This window comes from Cavia porcellus, unplaced genomic scaffold (assembly GCF_034190915.1).
Source record: "Cavia porcellus strain 051 isolate PalLab524CR breed Dunkin Hartley unplaced genomic scaffold, mCavPor4.1 scaffold_32, whole genome shotgun sequence".
In the NCBI taxonomy this organism is placed as follows: domain Eukaryota; kingdom Metazoa; phylum Chordata; class Mammalia; order Rodentia; family Caviidae; genus Cavia; species Cavia porcellus.
In genome coordinates this window covers 23,511,639-23,533,342 of record NW_026947515.1, presented here as the reverse complement: position 1 = coordinate 23,533,342, position 21,704 = coordinate 23,511,639, and the positions used below count along the sequence as shown (strand labels likewise).

Below are 21,704 nucleotides of genomic sequence, written 5' to 3'. Positions count from 1 at the left end.
CTTAACACTGGCCTACATAAAACTCAACAAATCAAATAAAGATGTCTTTTCAATAAAGATGACTAAATCTTTTTTTTTTTTGAGACAGGGACTTGCTGTGCAGTTCAGGCTGGCCTAAGGCTCACTTTGTAACCTAGGTTGGTCTTGAATTTGTAAAGATCCTCCTGCCTCAGCTTCTCAAATGCTGGAATTACAGGAGTACGCCACCACACCCAGAAAAATATTCTTTTTGAAGGTGGGTGTATTGGCATACAAGTAAAATCACAGCACACTGGGAGTCTAAGAGAAAAAGATCCCAAATTGGGCCCTAGCCTGGGCAACTTACTGACCTGGTGAGACCCTGGCTGTGAGTTAGCCAGCCTGGACTACACTGTGAGTTCAAGGCCACACCCTGTCTCAAAAAAAGAGGAAGAAACAAACACAGAAGCACAAAAGCAAGACAAAGGGAGACTGAGAGACAACCAAACCCAGCAAGATGAATAATCTCAAAGAAAAAAAAAAACAAACCTTTTTTATTCAAGGAGGTTTCACAGACCAGTAATCTCCCCAGGACCCCAGTCAAAGCACATTATGCTTCTTGGAATTCACACCTGGGATCAACTAGTAAAAAAAAAATAAGGCACAGAATCAATCATTTCTACTGAGGCATTGCTTTTCAGTCAACATGCAAGTATAATCACAGAAACGAGCTGTCAAGAAAGTTAACAAGGCTAATCAAGTACACTACTGAGAGGGTTTCTGGACAATGACAGCCCTGATTGAGCAAGCAGGCCCTGCTGGGCACTTGGGCCCAGTCTGTCCAGCTAGTGTTAATGTAAAGGAAAGCCATCCTCTAAGCAATTCTCTCACTGGGGGTTCAGAAAAAGAAAGGTCAGAAACAATGATCTGAACTGTTACTAAAACAAAAAATAGAAATTCCCAATTCCTGAGGTGTCCCCAGCTCTCTTCCTGCAGAGGTGGCCCAAGAGTGAAATGTGAGCTGCCTAGGCCACAGCCCAGGCAGAACACACAATTACAAAGTTCCTCCTGCTCTTTGCCAGACTGAGGGTTGACAGTGCAGCTGAAACTGTTCCCTAAGGAGGCATCAACCTTCCAGAAAAATCCAGGAAAAGTACAGCAAGAGACAGTAAGTACAAGCTGCAGGATCGGCTCTACAGGAAAGGATGCAAAGGTTCATCCAGTTAGTGTGAAAGTTGGAGATAAATTCTCCAGGATATAGCACAGGCACCTAAGTAGCTCTAGACAACAAGCATTGTTTAAGAGACAGTGACATTCTTAGAAAGTGTGTACACCAAAATCAATCACTACTGAAATGGCATCACAGAGCCCAGGATATTCCTCAGTGATACCGCACCAGTCTGGGAAGCATGAGGCCCCAGTTCAATTCCCGACACCAAAAAAAATAAAATGGCCTGGATGGCACTGCCCATTCACTCATATTCTGAAATCTTCCACTATGCAACTCATTTCCACACCTTTCTTTATAGTAAACTTGATGATTTCTAAGCTGACATCTATTGTCTCAAAAATTTAGTTTCACTGTCTTGGTATAGACTTTCCAAATAAAGTATGTAAATTTATCCAGGCATTATGTCACACAGCTGAAATCCCAGCATTTGAGAGGCGGATGCAGGAAAATCCCCAGGAGTCTGACATTAGCCTGCGCTACATAGGGAGATGCTGTCTCCAAAACACAATACAGGTATACATATATAAACATTATTAGAAGCCAGGAATGTACGTCAGTGGCATAAGTGCCTGCCTAGCAGATGCCAAGCTTGGAAGTTCGATTCCCAGTACGCAAGAGAAATAAACAAACATTACTAACATTAAAACTTCATAGTACAGGTATACAAAAATGTTATTATTCATGTTAATACTTAAATGATAATATAAATTATACATATTTGTAAATACCCAGATAAAAGGCTTCAGATGAGAGGTAAATGCCCATGTAAATGGATGAACTGGAGACTTCACTGAACGACTAACCAGAGTACACACATGACTAAGGTACACACTTGATAACAAATGGATGGACATGATCATATCTAATATGAATCTTCCTAATTCAATGCACTGCATTTTGTAGCAAATGCATTTAACACACTTGTGTGAAATAAATGACTTCTGATTTTTTTTTTTTTTTGAGACAGAGTCTTGCTATGTAGCCGAGCCTGGGACTAAGATCCAGTAGGCTAGCCCAAACCAGGTCCCAGCGCCTGGTGGTGCACCTTAGCAGTGAAGTCTTCAGTAAATTCACCTGGAGGGGCGGGCCCACCAGAGGTTGCCCAGGTCTGTGTCTCCCTAGTACACTGCAGTGGGCAGGAACACCTAGCCAGTGGGAACACCTAGCCAGCGGATTCAAACAAACTGTACCTAACAAAGAAAAAAACAAAAACAAAACAAAAAAAAACCTGGGCCTCCTATATACACTTGTATGGAAGGAATAAAAAGTATGGGAAGAGGGAGCAACAAGAAAGGGTCCTCAGTTCCCAATTCTGAGAACATTGATCCAGGAAAGGTAAATGCAAAGGAGAATGACGACAGAAAACATGCACTATCAGACACGGCACCAATAGACATAAAGCGCTATCTCTGGCACCTCATTGAGGAGTTCAAAAGTGAAGTATTCAATGAAATAAAGCAAGATATAAGTAGAATAGTTAGAGAAATGTTAAGCAAGAAAAAACAGACGGTGGAATGGAAGAACAGAAAAAAAAGGGGAGAATTGCTTGATGGAGAAAATAGAGAAAACAGAATATGTGAAGCAGGTTCAAAGAGATTACCAGGAAACTAAAAACTCTATTGAAAGCTGGCATAACAGCTTGAAAGAAACTAAGGATAGATTATCTGAACTGGAGGACAGATTTGTAAAGTGGGAGCATGAAATGAAAAACTTCTTAACAATAACAAGAAAACAAACAGCAATAATACAAAGGCTAGAAGATGATGAGAGGATCTATTAACTTAAGAATTAAAAATGTAAAAGAAGAAGCAGGGTCACAAACAAATGAACTACAAAAGCTATTCACGGAAACAATCCAGGAGAATTCCCCTAATTTAGCAAAAGGTAAAGATACTCAGATGTATAAGGCATACAGGACTCCAGCCACTTACAACCCAAACAGAGCTACACCCAGGCATATAATAATCAAAATTCCAGAAATATAAGAACAGAATATTAAAAGCCTTCAGAGACAAGAAACAGATCACTTACAAGGGAACACCCATCAGAATTACAGCAGACTTTTCGGCACACACCATCAAATCACAAAGAGGATCGGCGTAAATAATTCAAGCTTTGAAAGATAATAACCTCCAGCCAAGATTGATATATCCTGCACAACTGTCCCTAGATATTGATGGAAAAACAAGGTGCTTCCAGGATAAAGAGGAACTAGGGGAATTTGCAACCACCAGTTCAACTCTACAGAGAATACTGCAGGGTATTCTAAAAAAGAAAACTACCAAGGTTCCAGAAACAGTGACAGAGAGGCCACAATGAATGGAGCAGAAAGCGAAATGAAAAAGAAAAACCGACAACTAATGACAGAAAAAGTACTCAACAGAAATGAGGCAGAGGTTAGATGGTAGGAACAGCTATTTTGGAGAAAACAAGACATCATAATAGCTAGTGCTGATTTAGTATCATCTTGTTAAGTCCCACCAAGCTTTTGTTCTTCTGTCTCCATTGGTCTTAACATGTTGTATATTATTGGATTTTAGTATATGTGATAATATAAACAAAAACTTTTATAGACAAGGAGATTATACAGAAACCATTGTTCATTTTCTGTTGATTCTAAATACCCTGTAATACTGTCATTCCCTTGAACGGTTTTACATTGTCTTGATATGTTTGATGCTACAGTATACAAAGTTATACCCAAAGATTTCAAGGAAAGAGACACTATGGTAACTACTTTTATGTCGGGATTTTCTTGTGGTGAAACACTATTTTGCTTAAATGGCTATGTTTTGACCTGTGCTGTTTTGTTGTTATGCCCTCTTTTATCTCAATCTCCTTTTTTTATTGTTTACTTTTTTATTTTTATCCTTTTAATTAAGGGAAAAATAAATTAAAAAATAGCAGGATATATTATAGAAACCCACTTTGATTTCCTATTAACTTGATTTGAAACCCTGTATTGCTCTCACCATTTTGTTTTGACTGATTTTCCTCTGTGCTGTTTTGCTTGATAGTACCAAGTTCGAAAGTATAGGCAACAACTGTGAAGACAGTAAGATTCATTGACTCCCATTCTGGTTGACCATTATCTTCTTTTGAAGACCTGTAATTTAGTCTCCAATGTTTTGGTTTTATTGGTTTTGTTCTTTACTGTTTTGTTCAATTTTATTATAACTGATGATATAAGCAATTCTTTTTAAGATAGCAAGAGGCATTATGGTAACCATTGTTGATCACCTTGTATTCTGTTTTCACATTATGTATTATGTCCACCCTTTTGATTTGACTGACTCTGTTCTGTCACATTTTTTACTCTTTAAAAAAAAAAGTAGTAACTGTGGGAGTAATAAAATTGTAATTTTATTACTGTGGGAATAATAAAATGTGTAATTGTCATTGTACAAAAGAGAGGAAAAGAAAGTGCTCTCAAGGACATAACTGCATGTATATTTAAGTGTATAAGATAGATAACCATATTACTGAGTTTTGTTGGATCATTGAACAGAACTGTTTGCAGTCTCACTGCTTGAATGTCCACTTCATATGCTTTAATTTTGTAACCTGAACAACCATTTCTAAGATGACAATATGTAATCTATTAACTAGTGATTTCCTGTTTATTTTTTCTGAAATTCTGTATAACTTGTACGCTTTTTATTTCTTTTTCTTTTTTTCCTTATCTTATGCTGGGCCCCTAAAACATGCATTATCTCACTTAATTCTTGCCTGCAAAGTGCTTAATTCAGGTAACAAAGATGCCTCTGAATTTCTTGTTTTGAAAATACATTTGATGCTGGGGGTAGGGGATAAGGCTGAGGCCCTTGTATTTTTAAAAGCTTGCCAGGGGATTCTCACACAAAATCATGATAATCAGTGAGCCATACTTAAAAGCAGCAGCATCCTAATAAAAATAACCCTCAGCAGTACAAGTGGCCCTCTCCAAAACACCAAGGTCCCCCACAGAGACCTTGGAAAAAACTTTCCAACAAGCCATCCTCAAATACTAAGTGGCCTCCCCTGAGAACAATCTCCCACATGATCACACACTTTTTCACTTCTCTAAGGTGGGTTCACTCCTTTAATCGCTTTAGACAGAATGCAGTATGACCATCAAATTCCCATGAAAATATGAGCAATAGAGAAAGCCAACTAAGAGAACCATACTATGTTTTTCAGACAGGGTCTCATCTATGTAGCCTAGGCTGGCCTGAAACTCTACAGTGATCCTCCTTCCTCAGTGCGGTGATTACATATGTATGCCACTACATTAAGCAAACTCGTTTTTTCTTTTGGTACTGGGGATTGAGTTCACCTCACGCTTGCCAGGCAGGCACTTATGCCATGAGTTAAATCCCCTGCCCCAAAACTGTGCTATTTTTGAGAAGTTACTTTTGTTTCACCCTCAAGCAGCTTTGCACAAAGCATGTTTGAGCTCAATTCTAAGCTAGAAAAAAAAAAAGGAGCTAGACTTGGTGGCACACACCTGTAATCCCAAAACTCTGTCAGCATGGGCTACACAGTGAGACCCCATCATCTCAAAACTGCAAGAAACCCAGAAGACAAAAAAAATTTGAGCTGGGCAAGGTGTCTGCAATTTTAGTCCTCTGGGCAGCTGAGGGACAAGGATTGCCAGTCTGAATCCAGCCTGGGCAAAGTAAATTTAGAGCCCCTGACTCAAAATTTAAAAAGAGCTACATAGGTAACTTTGTCAAAAGGCCTAGCTTCAATCCCCAATATTGGGTGGGTAGAAGGACTCTCTAGTCCATCATGTTAGAGGATTCCTATAATCCCAACAGTTTTAAGAGGCTGAAGTAGGAGGATTACAACTGCTAGCCTGTCCTGGGCAATTAAGCAAGACCTTTTGTTTCCAAACAAAAAATTTAAAAAAGGGCTAAGGATATAGTTTAGTGTCAAGGTCCTAGGTTCAATCCCCAGAACTGCAAAACTAAACTAAAGCCTGGCATGGTGGTTCATATCTATAGCCCTAAGTACTTGGGAGGATAAAGCAGGAGAATCACTGTGAATTCAATTCTCACATAGTGAGACCTTGCATCGAAACAACAAAAACCTGAAAAAACAAAACCTAACAGATGCAAATATAGCTTAGCAGTAAGACTACTTGTCTAACATGGGCTCAATGCCCAGTAATCTTAGCAATCAGGAGAATGAGGCAAAATTCCAAATTTGAAGCCAGGCTGACATACACAGCTATCTCAAAATGCACACATGCATGCAATAGCACACACATCTAAACCCAGCTCTTGGAAGCTGAGGTACAATGGCTGCCTGGGTTACACATTTCAAAGCCAGTCTGAACTATAATACTGTATGGGGGTCATCAATCCCCGGTACTTTTAATAAAAAAAAAAAAAAAGAAAGAAAAAAACCTGATGATGAGGTTGGCACTTTGAATGCTAGCCATCCTACATAGCCATTATTTTTGTTTTTGCATGGTCTGTTAGAAATATATGCCAAGCATGGTGGCACATGCCTATAATAACAGTACTCAAGAGGCTGAGACAGGACAACTGCCCGAGTTTGAGGCCAGCCTGCATTACTGAGACCTTGTCTCAACAACAACAAAAAAGCATACTGGTTTCACATTTTCCCTGGTATTACTTTAAAATCATGTTTCTTCTAAGCTTTAACTTTCAATTTAATATTCCTCAGAATAAAGAAAACAGCTCATTTTAAAACAAGAAGTTTACTTAAACAACAAGACACTTGACTTTAAGGGAAGACTATCTAGGATTCTTTTTTTTTTTTTTGAGAGTAATTTACTCCTACGTAAAGACAGACTGCCCTACATGTAACAGCTACGTACAAAAAAGTTATAAAATTCTCCTTGGTTTTACAATGATAAATGAAAAACATTAAAATTCTCCAATCAAACAAGGTATGCAAGGATTTTTATGTTGTCTTTTCCGTTAAAACAGTGAGAGCAAAATAACTTACTGGAATATAAAGATAAGAGCTGATGAGCATGCCACTAATGGAGAAAGGGGATTATTTTTCACAGAACCAGTAATTCCCCATCCCATCTCCATTTGATGTCAATCAAAACATATTGTTGGCCATTTAGTAAAAAAAAAAAAATGCAATATGCTTGTGCACATACACCAGATACTTTATGTACAATAAAGGAATGGGGAAGGGATAAATGAAAGAATAGATAAAACTATACTGTAGTAGTCAGGATGTGGTGGAACCAAATTGCAGTTTTCTAACTGAGAATGTATTCTTGGTCTGTAAGAACAGAGTTCTGGAGTAGAGTTGTTGCAGGTTCCCTTTTTAGTAGACACCTCCTGTCTGTTGCTGGAACACATCAATTGTATCTTCATCCTCCATTTCCAACTAGGGTTAAAAAAAAAAAAAGACAAATTTTAGATTACTGAGTTCTTTAAAGGTATAAATTTTCAGATTTAAAAATTTTTAAAAACACACACAAGTTACATTCAACTCAAGATTCTATTATTTTTCTCGTGCCTTCACAGTGAGCTACTTCCCCAGCCCTTTATTTTATATTTCAACACACAGCCTTGCTAAAGCACTGACGGTGCCTGAGACGAGCTCAACTCTATGATCCTTCTGCCTCAGGTTTGCAGAATGCAACAATGATAGGTCCCCAAGCCCAGCTTGTTCTTCAATTAAAGCTAAACTGGGGCTGGGCTCAGTGGCATAAGCGCCTGCCTGGCAAGCATGACCAAGGTCATGAGTTTGATCCCCGATACAGGAAGGAAGGAAGGAAGGAAGGCAAGCAAAGCAAGCAAGCAAGCAAGTAAGCAAGCTAGCTAAACTGGGTGTAGTGTACACTCCTGTAATCTCAGGCTGAGGCAGAAGGATCGTTGCAAGTTTGAGACCAGTCTGGCTAAAAGTGAGGTTGAGGCCAGCCTGACCTGCATAGTGAGACTTCATCTCAAAAAGACAAAAAGAAAAGAAAAAATAAATAAATAAAAAAAAAAGCTAAACAGTCAAACTTGGATTGCAAGTTCATTTGCTCTGCAAGATGAGCAAATTTCTTTAGTAAATTCTAACTTGATAAACAAATGATGTCTTGCAATATAAGTAGCACATAATATTGATATCAAATGTCACAAGATCACAAATAAATCAATGATCCCCACCCTCCTCCCTTCTCCTTCAATGCAGGGCAACAGGTGACTCATCATCAGCAAGACGTTACTGGAGAAGGGGTCAGGGATATAGCTCAGCAGGATGGTGCCTGCCTGGCAAATTTGAAGTCCTGAGTTCAACTTACGATTTTAAAAAAAGGAGGTTATAGAGGAGAAAATGAAGAGGGTTCCCTTACTTCAAATGAGATTAGGGAGACATGTAAAATGCTTTAGAAACTGGGCCAGGGATTTAGTTCAGTGGCATAAGCATCTGCCTGGCAAATGCAAGGTTGTAAATTTGATCACCAGTACCAAAAAAAAAAAAAAAAAAAAAAAAAAAAAAAAAAAAAAAAAGGTGGGAAACAGCAAATTTTGTAGAACACCACCCAAGGGCTGGGGATTTAGCTCAGCAGCATAAGCGCCTGCTTTGTAAGCACTCGGTTGTGAGTTCGGTCCCCAGTACCGATAAGAGAAGAGAAGAGAAAAGAAAAACAACACCCAGATAAAGACTAGGGCAGTGTAAAGGATGAATCGTTTTAACAACAATACAATGTCGTATTCCCACAAAATCCTCAAAAGGAGTCATGAACAGATTCCTTTGCTAAAATTGCAGGAGTCAGAACTGGTGACACACATAATCACAGGACTCAGGAGGGTGAGGCAGGAGGATTAGTTTGAGTTCGAGGCCAACTTAGGCTACATAGAAAGTTCAAGACCACTAGGAACTACATGCAAGACCCTGTTTTGACTGACTGACCGAATGAATGAATGCAAGGAAAAAGATCCCAGTGAGCCAACAGATATTCACAACCGCATTAGTGCATTAGTAATAGTGAGAGTCATTCTATACAACAACCCTCTTGTTGTCTCCCTCACACCAGCTATGAAAGCTTCTTTTGGTGGGCTTTTCTTTTTTTTTTGAGATAGGGTCTCTCCATATACTCCAGGCTAGCCTTGAATTCACTTATCCTCCGGCCTCATCTTCCCAAGCAGTTGGATTACATGTGTATGGCACCATGGCAAGTCTCACAAAGGTTATTTTTTTGTATTTTGTATTTATTTTGCTATCCTGTATTATAGTACTATAATCACTTTTATATAAATATTTTTGTGTTATGGGAGAAATCACCTGAATTTTCATTATTTCTCGTGGGGAGATTTGCTTTGCTATGCGAGTGCTTTGGATTATAAAAATATTTCTGGAATCATTATGTTCACAAGGAAAGATTCTACTGCACGTTCCTTGGAGTATCCATAAGATTTATTTAACTAAAGATCAGAAACTGAAACCAAAAAAACAAAACATACATTTTTAAACACCATGCAATTACGTATATTTACATGTGCAGAAATAAATATTCCTTTTTTTTTTGTCATAAATATTCCTAAGGATAGTATTAAACTAGCTGGGCGTGGTGGCACACATCTGCAGTTCTTGCACTTAGGAGGCGGAGGCAGGAGGATTGCCAGTTTGAGATCAGCCTGGGTTATATAGTGAGAGTTCAAGGCCAGCCTAGACTACAAAGCAACACTACTTAAAAAAAAAAAAAACTGAGCAACCACTTTGAAGATAATAATATGCAATATATTAACCACTGTTACTCTCTTATTTTGTTATTTTGTTTTGAAATTGTTTCATCATTTTTCTTTTCTCGGTTCAAAAATTTTTTAAAAATGTTACTAGGCTAAAAACAATTTAAAAACCAAGCAAACAGCTTAAATGATTACACTGTGCTTTAGTTTATATACAGCACATTTACAGCTATGCATCAATGGTGGGGATATAGAAAAGGAGTGATATTTATTTTGCAGTGCTGGGAATTGAGCATTGCAACCTTGCACTGAGCTATGTTTCCAGCACCTCCACTTCTATTCTGAGGCTGGATCATCCTAATTCATTATGCAGTGGGCTCAATCTTTCATTTCTGTTTGTTCAAGAACCAGGGATTTAGCTCAGCGCTGTGTAAGCACATGCCTAGCAAGCGAGAAGTCTTTTTTTTTTTTGGTCTTTTTTCATTTTTATCGGTACCAGGGATCGAACTCACGACCGTCTGCTTGCAAGGCAGGTGCTTATGCCGCTGAGCTAAATCCCCAGCCCCAGAAGTCTTGAGTTCAATCCCTGGTACAAAAAAAAAAAGTCAATTCTATTTGCTCAGCCTCTCAAAGAATGTTGGGTTTACAGACATGAGTCACCATATCCAGCTCTTTATTTTGAGACAGTCTTATTAAACTGGGTGAGCTAGCCTTGAACTCTCCAGTATGCTAAGTACACTAGTGGAGATTACAGGCATGCAACACAACTGACTCCAAGGGGTTCTGAGCTACTTTATCATAGACATGTATACTTGTTTAAAGAAACTAGTTTTACTAGGTTCACTATGCACACAGTAAACATAAAACCACCATGTACACAGCAAGAAAGCCTTGACCCATACATCAACACTTTTGCACATCAGTTTTACCGATACCTTTGGGTTTTGTCTTGTCAAGACAGGGTCTCATTACATAGTTTAGATTTGAACTTGCAGCGCTCCTCGGCCTCCAAAACAGTAGGGTTATAAATATATGCCACCACACTCTATATTAAAACAACTTTTTATGCTACAAACTAGTATTAAAAATAAGGAGACGCCTTCCCTTGAGTGTAAATATACTGAAAATAGGGTGAAGGCAATAAATTAAAAAAAAAAAATCACAAATCTCCATTTCTCACTTCTATAAAATGATAAAACAAGCCAGGCATGGTGGCATATGCCTGTAATCCCAGCACTGAAGAGGCTGAAACAGGAGAATCATTGCAAATTCAAGACCAGCCTGGGCTACAAAGTAAGTTCAAGGCCAGCCTGAACCGCATAGCAACACCTGTCTGCAAAAGACCAAAAAAAAAAACCCATATGAACAGAATTCAGTTATGAGAAATTAAATGAATCTAGGAAAGGAAACCCTTTAACAAAACTCTGGAAATATTACATTGCTAAAAAGAAAAAAAAAATATTTTTAAGCGGGGCGTGAGGGCTCACACCTGTAATCCTAGCACTTGGGAGGCTAAGGCAGGAGTATTGTTGCGAGCTCAAGACCAGCCTGGGCTACAAAGTGAGTTCAAGGCCAGCCTGAACTGCATAGCGAGACCCTGTCTCAAAAAGACAAAAAACAAAACAAAATAAAACAAAAAAAACATTTTTAGACGGGCATGGTGCCACACGCCTGTAATTCCAGCACTTGGGGGGATCGTTTTGAGTTTGAGGCCACTCTGGGCTACAAAGTGAGCTCAAGGGGCTGGGGATTTAGCTTAGCGGCATAAGCGCCTGCCTTGCAAGCACGTGGTCATGAGTTCCATTCCTGGTACCAGTAAAAAAAACCCAAAAAAACAAAGTGAGCTCAAGGCCAGGCTAAACTTGAGACCCTGTCCAGGGGGGAAAAAAAAGACAACAGGAAATCCTAGGACTTTCAAATTTAACAAAAATTCTAGTATTTAACAAATACTAGGTCAGGGGCTGGGGGTTTAGCTCAGTGGCATAAGCGCCTGCCTTGAAAGGAGGCAGTCATGAGTTCGATCCCCGGTACCGATAAAAAGGAAAAAGAAAAAACAAAACAAAACAAATACTAGGTCGGGCTGGGGATTTAGCTCTGTCTGCCTGCCAAGCCCAAGGTCGAGAGTTCAATCCCCGTACCAAAACAAAACAAAAACCAAAACACAGATACTAGGTCTGTAAACTCTACTACTTAAGAAGATGAGGCAGGAGGTTTGACAGTTCAACGCCAGCCTGGGCAAATTAGTGAGATCCTGCCTTAAAATTAAAAAATTAGAACTTTTTTCTTTTTGGTTTATTGAGCCAGTCTTGCTATAAAGCACAGTCTGGCCTCAAACTCATGGCAATCCTCCCTCTCAGTCTCCAGAGTGCTAGGATTACAGGCATGGCCATTATGCCTGGCTCAAAATAAAACTTTATAAAAGAACTGGGAGTGGGTAGACAAGGGAAAATGAAGCTAAATAAATAAAAATAAATTAAATTGTGTCATATACACTTACCAGCTCCCCACAATAAATGCTGTCATATACTAAAAAAATCTTTTAGAAAACAAATTACTGGAGGTGTAGCTAATTTGTAGAGTGCTTGCCTAACATGCAGAAGCGCTGGGGGCAAAAAAGGACAGAAGGAAGATATAAGGGAATAAAAAGGTGGATGTGGTGGCGTACTTGTAATCCCAGTACTACAAACGGCTCAGAAAAGAGGATTCCAAGTTCAAGCCCAGTCCAGGGAATTTATCTGGACTAGAATAGATCACAAAGCCAAGCACAGGACACACACCTGTAATCTCAGCATTCCATGATGGAAGTAGGAAGAGTACAAATTAAAGTCTCACCTGGACAACTTAGTGCGATTCTCAAATGTAAAATTTTTTTTGGTCTTTTTTTTTTTTTTTATCGGTACCAGGGATCGAACTCACGACTATACAGTTGCAAGGCAGGCGTTTATGCCACTGAGCTAAATCCCCAGCCCCGATTCTCAAATTTACAGAACTGACAATATAACTCAGTATTAAAAGCCAAATTCAATCCCAGACAACTCCCCCACTCCAACCAAAACTAAAAACAGGTGGTGAGATTCTAAAACAAATCCATTCTGGCCAGGGCATGGTGGCACTAGCCTTAATCCTAGAGACTGGAAGGCTGAGGTAGGAGGAACTATGTGAGTTCAAGGCCAACCTGGGCTACACAATAAGTACAAGGATGGTCTGAACTACACAGCAAGATCCTATCTCAAATATAAGTAAATAAATCCACTCTAACCTCATGAATGGAATTCTAAATTAAACTGCATATAATTAGATAAGCCTGTAACTCCAACATTCTGGGAGGTTGAGACAAGAGGATCCTAAATTCAAAGGCAAGCTAGTTGTGGTGGCATATGCCTGTAATCCCATAGCACTCAGGAGGCAGAGACAGGAAGATCACTGCAAAATGGAAGACAGCCTAGGCTACAAAGTGAGTTGAAGGCCAGACTACAAATTGTCTCAAAAAGACAAATAAGGGCCAAGGATTTAGCTCAGAAGCACAAGCACCTATCTGTCAAGTGGTAGGTCATGAGTTGGATCATTGGTACTGAAAATAAAGACAAATAACTTAACAACCTAAATTCAAAGGTAGCCTGACATTTTAAATAAGGCCTTATTAAAAAAAACCACAAACCATGGTTTAGGACCTGTGTTAAATAAGTACAGGCTGCTCTTGAAGAGACTCTCCTTCCTCAGAATCCTAAGTGGTGGGAATATAGGTATGTACAACCATACTCAGAAGAAATGTTAATTTTTTTTCTGTCAAATTTTAATTGCCTTCAAAACAAACCATTTTCCTTCCATTTATTAAGAGAATGTAGCACCTCCTTGTGGCTGGAAGATGCAACTGCTTCATGGAGTTTCATAAATGGAAATTTCACTATCCTTCCCTGGAAAACTCACAGTCAAATCTTCAAAGATTATTAACAAAACATCTGGATGTGTAACATGTCATATGTAATGTCTTCCTAATTTTTAATGGTGGATAAATCAAATTCGTAAGTATCAAAGATCTAGCCAGGCACACTGATGCAAGCCTATAATTGTATCACTCAAGAGGCTGAGGCAAGACTGCCACAAATTCAAGGCCAACTTAGGCCACATACTGAACAATAGGATAGCTCAAAATAAAACAACAATTTAAATAAATCCAGCCAGGCATGGTCGATTTTTTTTTTTTATACAAGGGATCAAACTCACAATCTTGCACTTACCAGGTAGGCATTTATACCACTAAGCTATATCTCCAACCTCAGTCTGTAAATCTTCAAGTAGGAGAGGGTAAAAAAGCCTCTACCATACATGATTGCCCACCCAAAACCATATGAAGTATCAGAATAAACTGAAGTGATATATAATCTTAAGGAATCAAAGGCCATCTTTTTTTTTTTTTTGTATCTGTACCCGGGATAGAACTCACGATTGCCTGCTTGCAAGGCAGGTGCTTATGCCGCTGAGCTAAATCCCCAGCCCAAATGTGGTGTCCTCTTGAGATAGGCTCTCACTATGTAACCCAAGTTGGACTTCAACTTCCCAGGGAGACTAAACTGGGCTCAAACTCTCTATTCTGCTTTAGCCTGTGAATGGCTGGGATTATGTGCCTGCTTGGCTATTCTCAGGGTTTGCAGAGTCACTTATCAAAAGCTCTCTTTGCCAGGCATGGTAGTACACACCTGCAATGTCAGCGCTCCAGAGGCTAACGCAGAAGGGACACTGAGAGTTTGAGATCAGCCTGTACTACACAGGGAGAATCTCTCAAAACAAAAACGAGGGGCTGGGGATTTAGCTCAGCGGCATAAGCACCTGCCTTGCAAGCAGGCGGTCGTGAATTCGATCCCCGGTACCGATAAAAATGAAAAAGACCAAAAAAAAAAAAGACTGGGAGAGGAGGTGATGCTTAATTTTCTTTTAAAATACAGCATGTGATGGGGATTTAGTTCAGTGGTGTAGGTGCCTGCCTGGCAAGCGCAAGGTTCTGAGTTCCATCCCCAGAACCAAAAAAACAAAAACTTAAAAAAAAAAAAAAATTAACAGCGGGGCATGGTGGCACACTCCTGTAATCCCAGCACCCGTAAGGCTAAGGTAGGAGGATCCTTGCAAGAGTTCAACACCAGGGGCTGGAGGTTTAGTTCAGTGGCATAAGCACCTGCCTTGGAAGCAGGCAGTCGTGAGTTCCATCCCCGGTACCAATAAAACGAAAAAGACAAAAAGAGTTCAAGACCAGCCTAGGCTACAAAGGGAGCCCAAGGCCAGCCCGAACAGCATAGCCAGACCCTGTCTCAAGAAAAAAACAATAGATAAAAGTAATAAAATACAGCATGCTAGCCAGGGATGGTGGTGGTCACCTATGACCCCTACACTGAAGCAGATTAAATTCATGTCCTACCTCGCCAATGAACGAGACTCTTGTCTCAAAATACAATGTATTTTGGCTGGGGATTTAGCTGAGTAGCATAAGTACCTGCCTGACAAGCACAGGGTTGTGAGTTCAATCCTTGGTACAAAAATCCCAATACTCAGAAGGCTGAGACAGGAGTACTGCTGTGAGGTCCAGACCAGCCTAGGTTACATAGTGGGTTCTGGGATTACAGGCAGGAACTACCACACCGAGCAGAAATAAAATGCACATTGAAACCTTTACAAAAAGGAGGTCAGCTGGTTAGCACTTGGGAGGCTGGGGCAGGAAAATCACTGTGAGTTTAAGAACAGCCTGGGTTACAAGTGAGCCCAAGACCAGCCTCAACTGTATAGTGAGACTGTTTCAAAAAGACAAAATAAAAAGGTCAGGGATCCATCACAGGCTTAACAATGATAACTGAAGGTCACAAAAAGGGTTTTTGAGGGTGGTAGTAATGAAAAAGGAGTTTCATTTCTATATAGACAGCCCATACTACTACGCAAGCCCATGTCTCTCACTCAAAGCACAATTCTAGAAGAGCCTAGGCAATGAATTTGTCCTAACCCTTGATATATACCTTCTACCTACAGGGCTAGGAAGTGCACACCTGTAACCCCAGCACTTCGGAGGCTAAGGCAAGAAAATTACAAGTTCCAGGCCAGACTGCACTACATAGTAAGAGCCTGTCTCAAAACAACACCTCTCCAAAAATCACTTCCACCAGAAGAGAGTAACTATACTTAAAAACACTTGTAATTTGGGCAGAACAGTTGGTAATTCCAACACTTTTCAGAGGCTGAGGCAAGATGGCAAATTCAAGTCCAGCATGGAGAACCGAGCAACAAAGCCGCCAAGTAAGAAGGGTTGGGGATATAGCTCAACACAAAGACTATGCTCCACTCCCAGTATCACCCTAAAAGGAAAGAAGTGGAATGACTTCAAAATCTCATCATCATTCACACTAGATGACAAAAGGACCCAAACATGCCTCTACTCTAAAAGGGATTCAACTGTTTTACTCATGGAGCATTACTTACCGGACAAAAAGGTAAGGTAAGGGGAAGGGAAGCAAAGATGTTGGCACTGATAGCAGAATGAAGAACAGACAGGAAAATAAAGTACCGTTGGGTTTACATTGTGAATAAATTACAGTCACTCCTGTATCAGGTTCAAATTACAAGCACTAGATTGTATTACCCACTTCCATAATTATTAATGATACTAAGAAAATTTAAACTGCATTCCTCATATTAAAGATATTAAAAGTACTCATTAATAAACATTTGTAGCAAATCACAGGAGCTATTTCTATAACCCCAGCTACTCAGAAGATTAAAGCATGAAGATCCCAAATTCCTACATATCTTGGGCAACAAAGGAGAACCTGTGGCAAAATAAAGGGTTAGCAGTGTAGCTCAATGATAGTGCCTTTGGGTTGGATCCCCTGTAGGCAAAGTGAACATTAGTGTAACGCTTGTTTACCCTGACTTTAACAAGGTGTCACTAAATCTGCTTTAAAATCTATGCGTAACAAGATCATACTGCCTTCCTTTAAATCCCTAGCACAAGTGCTTGCCACCACTTCTAGACGATGCCTTGTCTTCCTCGAATATAAGCATTCCTACCAGGCAGGTGACACCTATAATTTTTAATTCATTATCTGTAACATTCAAACTCAATTTGTGGTTATAGAAAGCAACATTCAATGCCACGCCATTCCTTGTTGAATATTATAAATTTGCAAACAAAACACTCCATACTGGATTCCTGCTTCACCAAACACTAAGCAATATCAGGCATGGTGGGACACCCATGTAACCCCAGCACTTGAGAGATGGAGACAGAAAGATAAACTCCAGTTCAAGGCCAGCCTGAGCTACACAGCCAGAATCTGGGTCGTAACCCAACACATACCTTCTGTATCCTGGATCCTGCCTTCACTACATCCACTGGTATACTCAATGGTGGTCATTTAAAACAGAAATAAAAAAATGCTGGGCATGGTGGCGCTCCCTTATAATCCCAGTATTTCAGAGACTGAGGCAGGAGACACTCAGGTAGGAGGATAGCACTGCCTTCAAGACCAACCTGGGCTACAAAATGAGTTCAAGGCGGCCTCAACTACTGGCCAAATCTTGGCTCAAAAAGACAAAAAAAAGTTGTACTCCTTTGTAGCCACTTGTATTTCAGAGAACTGAAAAGGCATACAGAATGCCGGAAAGAGCAATATAAATAGAATGTTTAAAGCCCCAACAAGAAATATCTTCCAGTTAAATCACTTACAGTCATCATTTTCCTTTAGTTTCTCATAACTACTCTGTCAGATAGTTTTACTCCTCTTTATGATTTTCCTTATCAAAGAAGTTCTCTACTTGCTTTCGGATTGACAAGAGATAAAGTTCAAAAAAATGTTCTTTTAGGATTATATAAACCAGAACTTGGGCTCCCCTACAGTACAAATCTCATTGCTGACTCAGCTCTGCCTCTGCCCTGAGACTTAGGAAATTCCTTTAGGCCCTTGTTTTTTCATTTCACAAAAGGAGCTGATCTAAATCCATAAAATTCTGTGCTCTCAGAAAGCACCCACTGGGGCTGGGGATTTAGCTCAGCGGCATAAGTGCCTGCCTTGCAAGCAGGCAGTCGTGAGTTCCATCCCTGGTACCGATAAAAACGATAAAGATAAATTACCCACACCAGCCTTGCATTTGCAATGGTACCTCAACTACCCAGATACTGAGATGAGACCTGTGCCACCATGCATACCCCAACCGCTGGGGAAAACAAAAAAAACAAAAGAATGTGAGGTGTGGTGGTATACACTTGTAAACCCAACACTTTGGAGGCTGAAGCAAGAGGACAGCCAACTATTCAAGGCCAACCTAAATTTAATGCCCAGCGTGGACTATACAGTGATAAGATCCTGTCTCAAACCAATCAATCAATCAATCAATCAATTAACTTAAAAAATAAATAAGCCTGGAGCTGGGGATTTAGCAGGATAAGCACCTGCCTAGCAAGCACAAGGTCATGAGTTCAATCCCCAATACCAAATAAATAAGCCTGGAAAAATTCATCAAGTCCACTATATTTTCTTACAAAAGTAAAATTACATTGTCTTGAGGACCAAACAGGTCTGTGACTACAATCTGATACATTTCCAGTATAGTACAGTCCTAAGTAATACTAACCAAACTCAGAATTTTCATGAGGAATCAATACATGAAACACATAATAAAAGCTGATATACCAAGGACATACATGCATGTTTATCCTATCAGAAAGTTACTGTAATATTACGCTCCCTTAGTTTCTAGGCTCAAGGAAATTGTTTTTTGAAATGTATTAAATTAAATTGCACATACCAATTGCTCACCTGTTGTTTACAATAGGCTTTCATTATTAGTTCACGAAGTGGTGTATGCCTCTTAATCTTAAACTGCACCACAGAACCATTCTGCCCCGCCACCTTCAAATTAATATGGTCATTGTTCTCAGTTTTGACTCCTTCCTGTTGAAAGAAAAAAGTATAAGTTGGAAAATGTGAAAACCAGGCACCCTTTAAAGTAGTAGCAGCCCAAACTGGTGCACAAATCAACAGGTTTCATTCCCTACGATAAAACAGCAAACAGCTGTTTTCAGTCACTGAAGTCAATATGAGAGGTACCCTGCAATAGTACTAGGTAGCTGACAGAAACAGTAACACACTATCAAAGGTAACAGATTTTAAGTGATGGTTCCCAATTTATTGCATCGTTATCTTGAGACTGAATTGTTTTAAATGGTATTTTCGATCACTAATATATCCTAATAGATAAAAATGTCTTTTTCTTTGGGAAGCACTTAAAGGATAACTGCTGAAAGAGTGCAAGAGGCGAGGGGGAAAAATGAGCTTGCAATTCACATATTACAAGACTCTTGATAAAGTTACCAAATTAAGCCCCATAACAAATTCAATATACGCATTAAACACACACACACACACACACACACACACACACACACACGAATGACCCTCTTGGGAGCATCAGTAACTGAGAACCACGATTAATGCTGGATTCTATTAGCAGCTTCATTTTCTTTTATTTTTAGTTAGGTGGTCTTATATTCCCTTCCCTTTGTTGTTATGAGTAAAATGCACTGTTTTCTTCTATGTCTTCCTGGTAGATTTCAACTCAACTCGAAGTTCACCAAAATCTAGTGCGAAAGGAATTCTGCAGCCCTTAAAGCACTTCGGAAAGCAAAGGCGGTGTCAATGCACCCCAAAGAAGCAAGTTCCTTTTGCTTCTCAGACGCACGTTCCCATGCTCACCGGAAGCCGCCTGGTACCTCAAAAACCGCGCTCAGGAAAAAAAAAACAAAAAACAAAAAACCCGCGCTCAGAAGTTCTGTTCCACCAAGTCTAAGGTCGCTTATGTCAGGCTCCAACTTCCTGAAACTACAAGGTACCCCCCGGTTCTAGGGGCGCTGGCACCTGAGGAAGGGCCGCTGACCCTCCCCCCTCAGGTCCCCGAGGCCCTTAAAGTGGAAACACTCCCCGGAATGCCCAACCGCTGAGCGTGACTGTCCGAGGGCATCGGCCTCGAAGCCCCGCAGCAGCCCATGATTTGCCGCGAGCCGTCGCCCGGCCGCCGCGGCCCCCAGCCTGAGGGAAGCCTGGGCCGTGGGGACTCCCGCCACCGCCGACGCCGCGCAGCCTCGGGGCCCACGCACCGGCAGAGAAGCCCGCGCAGAGCCGGTGGGCAGCGGGAGCCCGCGATCTGCCGCCCGTCTCGCGCCGCGCGCACTGGGAGGCTGGGGAGGACGGCAGGCCTCCTCCCGCACAGGAGGGAGGAAAAGGGGAAATGAGGCGGAGCGCCCGGCCGGAGCCGTGGCCGCCCCAGGGGGGCCCGAGAAGGCGCGGGGAGCCCCGGGTGGGCTCCGGCCGGACACTAGCCCTACCGTTGCCTGTCGCGAGCTGAAGAGAGAAGGCGGCATGGAGCTCACCTTAGGCTTCTCATCGGCGCCAGTCTTCTTGGCTGCCGCTTCACAAAAGAGGTAGCAGGTCGGCCAAAGGAGCACACAAGCAGCACCACAGGAGGCAGTGGGACGCGGTAGGAGGCGGCGGCGGTGGCGAGGTAGAGGGCGCGCGCACGTGTTGCGCTTCTTCCGCCCACCCTGCGTGCGCGAGCACGACCTGGCGGGACTTTCTATTGGTGGCCTCCTCGCGGGAGCGCGCAACGCTTAGATAACCACGCCAACCCCAACCCCCCCCAACCCAAACACCCCCTCACCCCTACCACCCACCCCCCACACCTCACCCCCCACACCTCACCCCCCACCCCTCACCCCTACCTCGCCGGGTTGCCGCTGCCCGGGCTAGGTGCCCGACTGGCCGGCGGGAAGTTGCGCGGACACGCGCACTCGGCCTGTCGCGGGGGCGCGCCTGGCTCTGGGCGGGGCTGTATTGTCCTCCTTCTGTGCTGGAACATAATCAAAGTGGCTTCCAGCTGGTCCTCCGCGAAGACCACGAGTCTCCAGGCCTTAGACATAAGAGGTAGGCTGTGGCAGGCAAAAGGACTAGACGTAGAAGACAGAGCTTATATCAAAACCCCAGCAAGAGGCTCTGGAAAAAAAACTTGCTCTGCCAGCCGAATGCAGTAGCCTCCGCGTTTAGAGGAACATCCCACTTCCTCTCAGCCTCATCTCTAATGTTAAAAGTTTGAGTGTCTACCTGCTTCCCACCGTGCTTTTGCGTAAAATACGACAAACACTTCTGTCCCCCTACTAACCCTTGATTTTGGCTGAGGAAAAATGTTCATTTATCCACTCAACAAACTCTTATTCATGGCCTGTTCTTCAGCTTCAAGAGGAACACGGAGAGCTACCCAACAGGAAGCTCCCCAACCAGCCAATCTTTTCCTCCTTCCATCCACGTATAGACTAGACATAGACCCCTCCTGTTTGAAGAATAATTCTGATGTCTATCCGTTAGATTCTATCCTGTGCCTCTCAGTCAGTTTTTTTTTTTTTTTTTTTTTACTTCCTATATGGCTGTACTTTGTCTCCACTCTTCTGTGAGCATAGAAACAAAGAACAACTCAGCAACAGCTGGGTTTTGTGGCTCACACCTGTACTCCAGCCCCGAGGCTGAGGAAGGAGGGTTGCTGTGAGTTCGAGGACAGCCTGGATTTGGTAGGGAGACCTTGCCTCCCAAAGCAAAAACAAATTTAAAAAAACGTCCCAACAACAAAATCCCTCAGATTATTCTATTATGACCATAAGACTCCATTCTTGGCCCATCAGCCTGAAAATGCCTGTGCCAGCAGTCTCCAACCTCCATCTCCCACTGCTCAATCCACTGCCATCTGGTACTGCACCTGTAGCTCCAGTCACTCTCTTCAGAGTCACCATTGCTGAGCTCAGTATACATTCCGTTTGTCACTCCTTTTGAACTCTGAAAGCTGGT

At 41.5% G+C, this 21,704-nt stretch overlaps 1 protein-coding gene across 4 annotated transcripts in view; it reads right to left on the bottom strand.

Moving 5' to 3' along the window:
* LOC101788353 (uncharacterized) overlaps positions 1 to 20,802 on the bottom strand; it is a 153,696-nt gene extending 132,894 nt beyond the window's left edge. Inside the window, exons 1-6 of one of the 4 annotated variants that reach the window (XM_063241850.1) lie at positions 20,591 to 20,802; positions 20,243 to 20,432; positions 18,633 to 18,767; positions 7,377 to 7,546; positions 4,162 to 4,233; positions 508 to 600 (exon numbers count right to left, since the gene is read on the bottom strand). In XM_063241850.1, the coding sequence (XP_063097920.1) occupies positions 7,484 to 7,546; positions 18,633 to 18,767; positions 20,243 to 20,432; positions 20,591 to 20,787 (585 nt within the window). In that variant the 5' untranslated portion in view covers positions 20,788 to 20,802 and the 3' untranslated portion in view covers positions 508 to 600; positions 4,162 to 4,233; positions 7,377 to 7,483. Of the gene's footprint in view, positions 1 to 507; positions 601 to 4,161; positions 4,296 to 4,528; positions 7,547 to 18,621; positions 18,768 to 20,197; positions 20,433 to 20,590 lie in introns of those variants that run through there. The other 3 variants (XM_063241847.1, XM_063241848.1, XM_063241849.1) reach the window with 3 other exon arrangements.
* Positions 20,803 to 21,704: the final 902 nt, after the last annotated feature.